We start from the raw sequence: 12,306 nt of genomic DNA, 5'->3' as shown, positions 1-12,306 counted from the left end.
GAAAAGATACCAGCTGTCTTCTGACATACAAGAAGGCCTACATTTACTGAACAGCATATGTCATGATTGTCTTTTTTTTCTTTTTCCTTCTGTTTTTAGATCCAGTCCTTTTTGTGCTGAAAAATACAGCCATTTCCCACTCTCCATGAATCTTTCATTTTTACTAATTCCTGTTCACACTGTCTGGATAGCACCTTGGGTTTCCTCTACTTTTTCAGCAACTGAAGAATAACTTGGTGAAAATAATCAGCTTGCAGCCTGGAAAAACACTCCTAATAAGTTGTATGTTTATGACTGCTCTCTTTTTCACTTTAATCATAAGTCCCTAAACACTTCTCTGCACTATATACCAATTAGTTATGCTAGTTTTAACCTGCACCAAGACAGCTTTACAAAAGCCCTCCTCACAAGACACAGCATCAAGAGCTGGCTCCACCTCAGCAAGTCACCTCCGTCTGCTTAACCTCAGCAGCAGCAGTTTCTCCCTTTCTACCCCCAGATGCTGAGCACTCTCAAGGAGAGAGGGTGCTGATCACCTTTCTTATGTTATAAGCCATTTGCCTCTCCTTGGGGAAGTATTACATTGGATAACAGAGGGTAATTCTGAAGAAAAAACCCAAATAGGAAATACGGTGTGTGCTTCAAGGTATCGAAAAGTATTATTACTCTCTTTTTAATGAGGAAAATAATACCATCTGTTTTCTAAGTAGTATGGGCACATACTACTCATTAGTAGGAGTCAAGGAGATGTACAAATATCACATTATTACTAAGCACACAGGACTCTCATTCTTTATTACCTTAAACCAGAAATTTCTGACAGGTTACAAGCAAATTAATGTACTCTCTACTTTGTGCTATGTTACTTTGAATCACAATAAAAAAGCCTGATGAAGACGATGCCAAACTGTAATTCTAATAAATAACAAAGCAGAATGTCATAGTCAACTACATATTTAAAGATTGAAGACAGGCTCACATTTGTAAACAAATCTTTAATTCAGGCTTTGTTTCAAAGACTGCTCCAAGCTTTCTGTTTTATCAGAGACAAATGGTAAAATGATGAGTCCTGCATCACATAATTTTCTAATATTCAAAAGAAGAACTCTGGCAAGAAAAAACTCAGATCTGAATCTACAATTCGCTGCATCATTGTAGCACGGGGGTTTTTTGTGGGTTTATTTCCCTGCTAGCTTTTTTTATGAGAGGACTGAAGTTCCTTGAGTGAACCATAAAAACATAAGCAAAACTTTAGATGTATATATTTTTTAGCACCAAGAAGAAGGAATGACCTCCCTGAACTGATGCCAAAAAAAGTGGGCACAAAACAGCAGGTGCCCAGAATCTTATGGAAATTAGTTCATTACTGAGCATGCTTTGCAGCTTTCTTAACTCCTAGCTATGACAGGGAAGCTAATCCTCATGAATTGTACATACTGAAATTGTGACACACACAACTAATAATGAGAATTAAAAACTGCCTCCAGGCCCTAGCTGAAGAGGGCATACCTAGACCAGCAAAGATGTTAGTTGGTAAGCCCCTATGGCAGATCTCTTGGCTACAGTGTAGATGTTTCGGCAGAAGATGTGGAGAGAACCACACATCTGTGAATGCTGGTACCAGGTCTAATTTGTCAGAGAATGTGCCCTCTCATGATGATGAAGTCCATACCTGGACTGCAGACACTAACAACCTGATTTTTTAAGATACCCATGCTAATCACATAGCTGCCTTGCATTAGAGGTTATTTAATTGACTGCATCACTACTGGGAAGTAAATGAGTCTAGATGTGCAATCATAGTGTAGCCCTGCTATTTTGGAGTATGTTTACAGTACAATATAGTAGAATTACTTATAGATTTTCTTTACAGTTAATTTTTTAGAGAGTAAGGAATATTTGAAACACCTTAAATCTGAACTCTTTATTCAGACAACTTCACCATTTGCTTTTCCTGACTGATGCTGATACAAAGCAGTTCTGTATTTTTATTTGATGCTTAAAGTACTCTATAACTTTATTTCTATCAAAGAAAAAACTTTGTGAAAGATCATGAATATTGAAGTCCTATAGGTAAATAAGTTGAAGTGAATGAGATCTATTTCTACTAATGCTTATTCATCAGTAGTTTTATTTCCTAAAGCTTGTGCAGAAAAATTTTTGTTCTGCAATAAAAACTTCATCTTCATTACACCCCAAAACATGCTTCATTCCAATTTTTATAGCAAATTATCAGGCCTATAGAAGATGCCACATCAGTGAAATTTTTTTCAACATAATGGAAGTGGAAGCTGTAAATATCACTATCATCGAGTAATGCTGCAAGTCATTTTACTTTTTATGTAAATACAGTTGTCAAATATTTAACAGGATGTAAAAACCTACTGTCTCAAGATTGCTTTTAAAATAACTTGATTTTTTGGGCAACATGCAGTTTACAGGAAAGAACTACATCTTGGCACATTAGTGTGTTTGTCAAATTTATACATTGAGGAGTTCAGTCCAAATTTTTCCAAACAATATTCAAGATGCTTGAATTGCTACCCTTCTTGATGAAAACAGGCAAAGAAATGGCTCAATGCACAGTAAAGAGATCTGCAAGCAGGCAAGGTGACACAACACAGCACACTTCAGGTTCACAAGGGAGCATACAGGCATCTACAATCTCCCAGCAAGATGTTCTCGCTTAAGCATGGTACTGAACTGACACAGCTGAAATATATTCAAATACAACTCAAATCACATTTAACCTGGCTCAATAGCATCTGCACAACTTTTCTTAAGACATTCCTGTTTTTATACTTCCGGATTAAAATCAAACAGGCTCTAAGCACACCCGTGGATGAAGTTTCACAGAAATTTACTTCAGAAAATGGTTGTTATGGAAGAATTTAAAGCAGACCATTCAGTGTACATTCACTGTACATTCAGAATAAAGAACAATTTTTCATTTTCCTAGCACATCACCACTTTCTGCAGCTGTTTCTATCTACAGCCAAGTTATAAGGACTACTTCCTACCCTGACCTTATGGTACGGTTTAAGGCCCAAGCAAAGTTTAGATATTCAATTTAGTTTTGGAACATGAAGAAAAATTCATATAACGTTTTTCACCACATTTATGCTTTCTATTTCATGATTCCCAATTACAATATGTATAATTACAAACAAATACATTATAAATTCTACAACCTTTTGGCACCCCTCCTTCACTGGAAAGGTTAAGGACTGAGTTACAGAGACACTTGCCCCTTCTGTTTCTTATTTTGCAGAGCCCCCGTTTGTTGAGCACAATGTTAAACTTCTAGCAGAACAGAGGAAAATTCTCTAACATGTAGGATTCTAGCCTTTACCTGCTAGAATAGAGTGTAGGTTGATCACGTTGACAGTGATCATCTGCATTCAAGGAAGAAGAAGAAAGTGTGGTTGCCAAGGAAGCTGCTTCAAACAGAGACGGAGTGCTTGGCACTAGATCCGGCTGGTGGTGTGAACCTAGTGCTGCATATGCAGAAATAAAGAACAATGTTAACAAACTTAATTTTAAATTTAGCCCAAGAATCTTCATGTAAGTACATCAAGTCCCATAGTGCCCTCATAAGCTTCTTGAAGTTTCCTAATGTTTGAATTGATGAGATGGTATTATTCATATGCCCAAACCCACACTCTTTCATATTACAGAGTGAATTTCAGCTGCTACAAGTACATTCAGCAGAATACAGAGTAACTCCAAAGTCAAATATTAAACAGAGGTATGAGTTATGAATTCTTCTCAGTCTGAGGACTATTCTCATGCTACCCAGGGCTCATTTATCAGATTGGATTAGGTAATTGGCTCTGCTTTCATCAGGGCTTCAGGCAAGTTCTGAAAGGGGCAAAGTTGTATCTCTTAAAAAAACATCTGGGAACATGAACTGAGCTTCAAAACACTTAATGTGATATGCTTCTTTAGAGGTCAGTGAAAAGGATAACATTGTCTCTGGCCAAAATTTTCTACCTGGCCTGAATACCTTTCTTCAGGATGTCCTGAAATCTGAAAGTTTAACATCATACTACAAACTTTGGTTCTGACTTTGTCTTGCTTCTGAAGGTCCATCTTGACAAATATTACTAACTACTCTCTCCCTAAGAATAACCTGACTCTTATTTTGAGAGTTTAGCCATACTAGTAATGTTCTAGTTACAGGACTTCTAGAGCTTATACAAAATTTTTAATAACATAATTCAGGTTGTTCATTTGAAAGTCCGTACCTTCTTCATCAAGGCTGGCATAACTTTGTCCTTCAGCAAGAATGCCATGCTTTTCATCCTTCCACTCCTGGCTAACTGCACACACTATTTCTTGTGATGCTGCCTTTAGGGCTGTGATGGAATTACACCGTTTCTTTGAAGGTGAAGGCTTTAGAGCTGCATTACCAAATGAACATAGATGTTGAATGATGTCATCTTATCTCCCTACACATCTTTAACAGCAAATGAAAAAGTAAGCCATATAGAAAATAAAGGTTTTGAATACAGATGAAGAACATATCCAGAAACCTACTTAAAAAACATTACATTTAAACTAGGTATTGTTATTTCATCTGCAAGAGATGCATTTTTGTCTTTTTCAGTTTCTTACTGCTTATTATAGGACAATAAGGCAAGTCACTGGCACCACTGATTTAAAAAGCTTCTATGGAGTACCAGCCCATGTAATCAGAGACAGAACGATACAGAAAAAAAATCCAGAAAATACAAAAATGGAAAAGACGTTTGGAGTATTTGGAGAGGTTATGATCTCTTTTTTGAGCTGTTAACTACTTCTATGTAATGCTACTGAAGAATTTCCACTTCAGACTCATCTGTCAAACATTTATTTTCGGATACAATAAACACTTCCAAAGTCTTGATGGCCTACACACTCAGGTATCAGCACTTCTTTTATAAGTCTTAGCAGGCCCTGCCTATTTAAAAAGCATTTTGAATCAAACTCTACAACTGATCATTGGCACTACTACTGAACTGTGACCCCCATTCTGTAGTTCTTCTCCGAAAGGTTGCCAGCTATTTAATTTAGTGTTCTTCAGCTGCTGGCTGCTGATCTCCATGCATTGGCTGAAAAGTTACTTCAGATGCACTATAACATTTCTTTCATTGCTTTACTACAAAGTTCAAATTAAACACATCAAGTTACTTGGCTGAACACTGAAGGAAAGAATTAGATACATAGTTCCAGGGTATTTTTAAAAAAGAACATAGAAGAGAGTTGCTGAGCTAGCCTCTGCCCAAGGCTAAATTATTAAGCCACTTATTAAGTTTTTGTTGTTAATTATGCATGGTTGTTCCGTGCACTAGGGGAAAAAAACAGATTCAGAACAGGGCTAAAGTGTTTAAACTGAAATGTCTGACTCAAAGCTTAGAAATAATATTCCTGAAGGCAGGAAGACTCCTAATTTTTTATGAAAGAATAATGCATTTGAACCATTAATCTGTATAAAAGTGCATTAACAGCCCTGTATACAGAGGAAATCAATAAGAGTAGGATACTTAGACAGGTCAATTGCCTGGGAAAATGAGACAGATTAATTAAGATCAGAGAGAAAATTAGGCATGATATATTTTCATTGTACATTGTAGGCTTCAAATACGAACAGATTGTGTCTTGTCCTGGAACAAATCGAGCAGCCAGAATTAGAAAGAATTGGGGAAAAAAGACGCCGATGTTGACGTAAGATATATGATATTTATTTTGTCAAACAGGAGGGAGTGTCAAGTAGAAAGGAGCAGACACTCTTTATTCTTTATCAATGCAGAGAAGTTCCTTTGAGTATTGTCTCAGACAGCAGAACTCCCACCAGTTCTTTGGCAAAATTATTCTAAGATTTAAAGAGAACTGGGTCTCAGGAGGCTGCTTTCTCCTTTAAGCTGAATTTTGCTTCACATTTCATTACATCAGTTGTTTCTATTTTCTTATTAATCAATCAGTCACATTACATCAGTTGTTTCTATTTTCTTATTAATCAATCTTGTACAAAGGATTTAACTTTGAACACTTTAAATTGTTAGTTTATTCTAGTATTTGTAATAATTTTTGGTTTACTTAAATCTTATTTTGTCCTAGTGTTTGTTTGTATTTTGTTCTCTCTCTGTCCACACAGAATTGTTTCTCACTTCAGATAACTAATGAAAATGTTAAGAGACCAGCATAACATTGGTCAAAAAGTATTTGCAAAACACCTTCTATCAGTTTAAGACAATGCATATGTTTAATACTTCTTCTGTAGTATTTGAGCCGAGTGACCATTCCACATTTTAACACTCAAACTCCAAAGCAAATACACTTCCATGAGCAGGATTATGAAACTGCTAAATCAGATCCATTTTAAAGTACAAGTTCCTCTACAAACTAGATAATTCTAGCTCATCAGTTAATACTTATTTGTCAAGAACACTGCTTTATAAATAAACCCTCAACTCAGAAAACACTTTGTCCTACAGAGTAATCAAAACCAGCCATTCTCTTACTAAAATGAAAGGAAAAAAAAAAAAGATGCAATTTCAGCATCACCTCCATGTGTTTAAAAAATAATCTGGTAGTAAAGCAGCAAGTTAGTATGTGTGCACACTATTCAAAACACCTAATCTGTATGTCTTACTGTAAGGTTTTATACCACTTGTGATAATTGTTGGAAAGAAACCTCATTGCTCACAATAATCAAAACAGCTTTTCCCCAAAGAACTGCCTGGACCTCATCAAACCTCAAGCACTCATCTTTGCCTTGCCAGTATATTTATTAGAGACCTTCTTACTGCACACACATTGAACACATCTCAGCAGTTGACACAGAATGGCATGTGTTGGAAGCAATATAAAAAATCGTTTAGTTCCAAACCCTGCTGAGCCCAGTGACACCTATCACTACAGCAGATTGCTCACATCCCCACCAAACTGGCCTTGAACACTCACAGGATGGGGCATCTACCATTTCTCTGGGCAACCTTTCCTGTGCCTAATCAACCTCACTTGTAAATAGCTTCTTCCTAACATCTAACCTAAATCTACCCTTCTTCAGCTTAAAGCCATTGCCTCTTGTCCTGTCATTATATACCCTTCTAAAAAGTCCATCTCCAGCCTTCTTGTAATTCTCCTTTAGGTACTGGAAGGCTGCTACAAAATTTCCCCATAGACTTCTCTTCTTTGGGCTGAACATCCCCAACTTGCCTAGTTTGACATCATAGGAGAGGGGCTCCATCCCTCTAGTCATGTTGTTGACCCTCCCCTGGATTCTTTCCAGCAGGTCCGTGTCCTTCCTGTGCTGGGACCCCAGAGCTGGATGCAGCCCTGCAGGTGGGCTCTCAGAGCAGAATCCCCTCCCTGGCCCTGCTGCCCACGCTGCTTTGGATGCAGCCCAGGACATGTTTGGTTTTCTGGGCTGTGAGTGCCCATGGCTGGGTCATGTCCAGCCTCTCCTCCCCCAGCACCCCCAAGTCCTTCTTGGCAGGAGTGCTCTGATCTGTTCATCCCACAGCCTGTGCTAGTATCTGGGGCTGCCCCAACACAGATGTAGCACTTTGCACTTGACTTGTTGAACCTGATCAGGTTCCCATGGGTCCACTTCTCAAGCTTTTCCAGGTCTCTTTTGTCCCCCCTTCACCATCCTTCTCTGCACTTACAACACCTCCAATTGAATTTCCTTTCAATAGCAGGGTCAATTTATAGAGAAATTATCCATCAATTCATTAATATTTGTAAGACTCCCAAAAAGTTTTATTTTCCTGAAAAGCTGCCATAACATATCATGCATACAGGGAATCACTACTTGGGGTTAATTCAAATTTTCTTTTTTTTTTTTTTTAAGATTCCTTCATTCTACTTAAAATATCTTAATTGTTTTTGTATTGTTAGTCTTAGCCTTTTCCTTTCATTCCTTTCATCTATCTATCCTATTCTTTTTCTTATTTAGAATTTCACAAAATACTTATCATATACATTTCAACCTCCTTGTTGCAGTATCAGTTTTCCCTCTTTTTCATATGCCTTTACACATAATCACGTTTGTTGCTCTGATCTGCCAGGCCTTTAACACTGGTTTTCATGGGCAGGCTCAGAGTTCACAGGCTCAATTATCTTTAGAAAAGTGTATCATCTTTAGACAACATGCAGAGCAACAAAGGCCACTATGACTTTCTACCAGTGGTAGAAAAAGTAGTGAAAATAAAACCTGATCTGAACTTCTGATGGAAAAAGCCTGTATGAAGGTTTCTCTAAAGTTGGGGGTTTTTTGGTGGTTTTTGGGGTGTTTTTTGTTTTGGGGTTTTTTTGTTTTTTTTTAATTAGTAAGACACTAAATTAATTTTCCTGTTTCGAGTTAGTTTTGCTGGGGATAGTAATTGGTGAGTGATCTCTCCCTGTCCTTATTTGAACCCACCCACCTTTTGTTATACCTTTCCTCTCATCTAGTTGAAGAGAGGGAGTGATAGAGTGTCTAGGTGGTCACCTGAAGCCAACTTTAGACAGCCCTGATGTGACAAAAATATATAGTACATAATTCTCTGTAATTTTACTAATGGAGTAAAATCCCAATTGTCAGAAATTTATTTTCTTGACTGGAGCTACAAAAGTGCTACATGATGTTGAAGAAAGGCTTGTTTCATTGCAAAGACAGGAGCATTATAAGATTATGATTATAAAAAATATCTAAAAAAGTATGTCACTACTGTCTTACCTTGAACTTTTTTGAAAACTCTTGCATTCATAAACTTTAAAAATCTGTCTGCATAAAAACTTGGTCTGTGAACTGAAACAGTATCCTACAAGATTAAAAAATATATCAGTCACATTTTCCACAAGTAAGGTGTCAAGAAGAAGCTGGACGCCTCAGGTGAACTATATTATGCATTTCGGGCATGGTCAAAATTAGTGAATCATTACCATTAAGAGTTATGAATTATACAACTATATTCTGCAAAATCTTCCAAGCATTTGAATTTTCTTTTCAAATTATGTATATTTTTCAGTTATAGATTCATCAATGTTCTGCTGGGTGGCTAGACTTTGTGTAAGTTATAAGGACAAACTAATATTATTAGTTGTTATTTGAAAGCTCAATAAATAAAACCAGAGCATGTATTGGGAAAATTTCAGCAGCAGCTCAAACCATGTGGTGAGGTTAGACAACAAATGTACCAGAACAAATTTCTTCCTGGTCAACATGAGTCAAAGGTTCACCAGCTAAAATATCAGCAGTTTAAAAAATTGATAAAATCTACATACCCCATCATAAACAAGAGCTTTCCAAGAATGTTCCAGCTTCTTCATTAACCTAGGTATGTAAAAAACTAAATCAGAACTGCTTTATAAAGCTTCCACTTTTAAAAGTAATTTCAGAATATTTTGCTCAGTGAAAATTCATTGAAAGTTGAAGTTCAACTTACCTGTAAGATTGGAGAATATCAATAATACCCATAAATAAAAGCAGCTTTTCACCTTTATGGCTTTTTGCTGGAATACCTCCCATTCTAAGAGAAACAACATAGAATATTTTTTAAGACATCTCTGATCACCAGTTACCAGCTGAACTGTACCCTCTTGTACAAACCCAAAGGAGTAGACAATATTCAAGGCAGATGCCACAGTGCAAAGTCAGTCAAATGTGAGTCACCTAGCATGCAATGGATTTTGAATAGACAATTTAAAGTATCTGGGATTCAGTGATAAATATCCATAATTAAAAGAATAAATACTTCAAGACATGTTTTAGACAGAATTGGAAATGTTCAGATGATCTGAAAAGTGGAAGAAAATATCCATCAGTTTATTGCTAAGGAAAATAAGTAACTTTAGATAAGGGAGAATTTTCTCACTTTATTGATCATAGGTAACAAATCACAAAGAATCTGCAACTTAATAAAAGTCTAAAAGGTTGTTTCATATATTTTTCACTAAAATTATGTATTGCTGTGCTTTTCCAAAATTTCTTTACAGACAGATAAGTGACAGATAAAGCAAAAGTATCAAGCTGAGAATTCTGACTGTGTAGGCCTCCAGTTGGTCCCAGGTCCATACTCAGCCATGAACAGTCATTCTAAAACCCTCTCTTCCTACTCCAACACCTAGAAAAATGGTCCATTTTAGAACCACAGCATTGTTTTTTGCTCCACTAGCCATTATGCCAATATAAGAGAGATAGTGCAAGGAGCCAGGGAAGAACTACACTTGACAGGATCTGGGTAGGACTATATTAGCTCAAGTGGTGTGGGAGCCCAGCCAGTGCAACACCTCTGCCATCATACAACAGCACTGGCCATCTTCTGTGTGAATGTGAATGAGTTGTAAAAACCAAATGAAATAAAGCTCTGTCTAATTATAGTCTAGAGTTCTCAGTGTCTGGAAGCGCTCTGTGAATGCTGAATATCATAATTCTCTCACTTGTTTGCTGTCGGTTTAAGGACAGATTTCTGTATATTAGTTGTATTTAGCTACATAGCTCCCTTGAGAACCAGGAAGAAAAGTAAATCCTTAATTTTAGATTAAATTCTAATTTAAATAAAGGACTGATTATATGCAATGCTGAATGGTGGCAATAATACTCTCATAGCACTTAATATATTATAAAAGAAACAACAGAATAATGATTGTTTATATATTCAAATTTCTATTAAAGTTTTTGCTAGACAGAAAAATAGGAGAAAAATATTGGTTCTTAATCTCAGAAAATGGAATATATGACTGCACTTTAGTGGTTGATGATACCATTCTATGTACATCAAGTATACTACCTCAAGATGAAAAGAACCCCCGTAGGAATATCCATTTCAATATTAATTTATAGTTTTTGCTTTGGTCTCACCAGGCTGCTTTCAGTTAAAATTAGATTGTAGCTGCGACTCTTGTAATAGTTGTCTGATAGCATTTCTTTTATAAAAGAATGCATGTGTGCATACATAAGTCACTCTGAACTATCATGTATTTAAAGACTATCAATCTACTGACCAACATTCCAATTTCATGCTCTGTGGCAAATCTCAATGATGCAAGGGAAAAAAAAAAAGAAGGCTAAATCTTTCAATTCCTGGAATGCAGTGTACTCATGGAAGTTTTGCCTGTTAATACTTTTAAAAGCAATCTTAAGAGCAGGTTACAGCACTTACGTGTTTGTTTTCTCTGTGGTGAAGGAGTCTCCAGACTTCCCAGGTCCCTGTATAGATTCCATGGCTGTGGAATAGAGAACTTTCTGCCCTCCATGGCGTTTTGCATCTGAGGTGCTCTGGGAACACTCTCCTTCTCTTTCCTTTGTGTTACTGTTCAATATGTGGATCCCCAGAAGCAGACTGTAATCCATGATCTTAAAACTTTCTAGAACCTACAAAGAAGGAATGATTATACTGAAACCACAAAAGAATTACACAGCAGCATTTTGCAAACCTGAGTGAAAACAGGCTCTCCAGGCACAAGCTTCTCTTATCAGGAAGTGTGTGAAATTACAGTTAAACAAAAACCTTTCACTACTCATACAAGTGCTCTAATTAGCTGAATGCTCTTGTAACAAGTGAGAAAGAAAGATGCACAGCTGAAATGTAACCTGATGTTATTTTGTAGTCAAGGAAGATGATTCCAGGCAGCACCTTTTCCATTATAGCAAATAATTAATGGTTCCATCATATACTTATGAACAACACATTTTTAAAATTATCTCCAATCCACATACAGTCCTCCCTGAGCATTTTTGCCTGTACTTTCTTATCTCCCCTCCACCTCCTATTTGCAACAGAGACAATACTCTTTGAGAATTTTCAAATGTCAACAACAGTATTTGCTGCCATCCCCTTATTAGCAGCTGATGGGATTGGAGTACAAAAATCATGCACCTCTCTACTAGGCTAAATAGAGCCTATCTAAACTCAAAAGACAGGTTTTACTTCTGAAGCATGACTGAATCAACCATCCTTTTCTTCTAGCTCTACCAACCATTTCTGTCTCTGGCAGTATGTCTTCTCTCACACACAGATAGTTTCATTTGTTTTTAGTCAGCTACAGCATTACGAAGTCTGGCATGCTGTCATTGAAAAGCAATACAGCTCAAGTCAATACCCAAACATGAACTAAAGCAAGCTGCAATCACATCTAGTAATATAACCAAACTGTTCACAGCAACAGTTTAATGTCAGAACAGCAACTGTGTTTAATGCCTTACACAACACTGCTAAGTGGAGGGAGAAACACCAGTAACAGCCAGGAGGGATATGCTGTGTGCTCACCTCTCCTTTACCTCATGCAGCTCAGCAGTGATTCATGATGTGTTTTGGCCCAATGCCTGAAGATAATGAT

At 36.9% G+C, this 12,306-nt stretch overlaps 1 protein-coding gene across 3 annotated transcripts in view; it reads right to left on the bottom strand.

Annotated features, from left to right (window-relative positions):
• PIP5K1B (phosphatidylinositol-4-phosphate 5-kinase type 1 beta) overlaps positions 1–12,306 on the bottom strand; it is a 96,872-nt gene that overhangs the window by 12,974 nt on the left and 71,592 nt on the right. For all 3 annotated transcript variants that reach the window (XM_054651795.2, XM_054651791.2, XM_077171040.1), the window contains 6 exons: positions 11,130–11,341; positions 9,414–9,497; positions 9,253–9,301; positions 8,705–8,789; positions 4,248–4,403; positions 3,353–3,497 (listed from right to left, as the gene is read on the bottom strand). In XM_054651795.2, coding sequence (XP_054507770.1) covers positions 3,353–3,497; positions 4,248–4,403; positions 8,705–8,789; positions 9,253–9,301; positions 9,414–9,497; positions 11,130–11,341 — 731 coding nt within the window. The remainder of the gene's footprint in view (positions 1–3,352; positions 3,498–4,247; positions 4,404–8,704; positions 8,790–9,252; positions 9,302–9,413; positions 9,498–11,129; positions 11,342–12,306) is intronic.

The sequence above is a fragment of the Agelaius phoeniceus genome, chromosome Z, assembly GCF_051311805.1.
Source record: "Agelaius phoeniceus isolate bAgePho1 chromosome Z, bAgePho1.hap1, whole genome shotgun sequence".
In the NCBI taxonomy this organism is placed as follows: Eukaryota; Metazoa; Chordata; class Aves; order Passeriformes; family Icteridae; genus Agelaius; species Agelaius phoeniceus.
The sequence above is the reverse complement of the archived record's forward strand: the minus strand, read 5'-3'. Positions and strand labels throughout refer to the sequence as shown.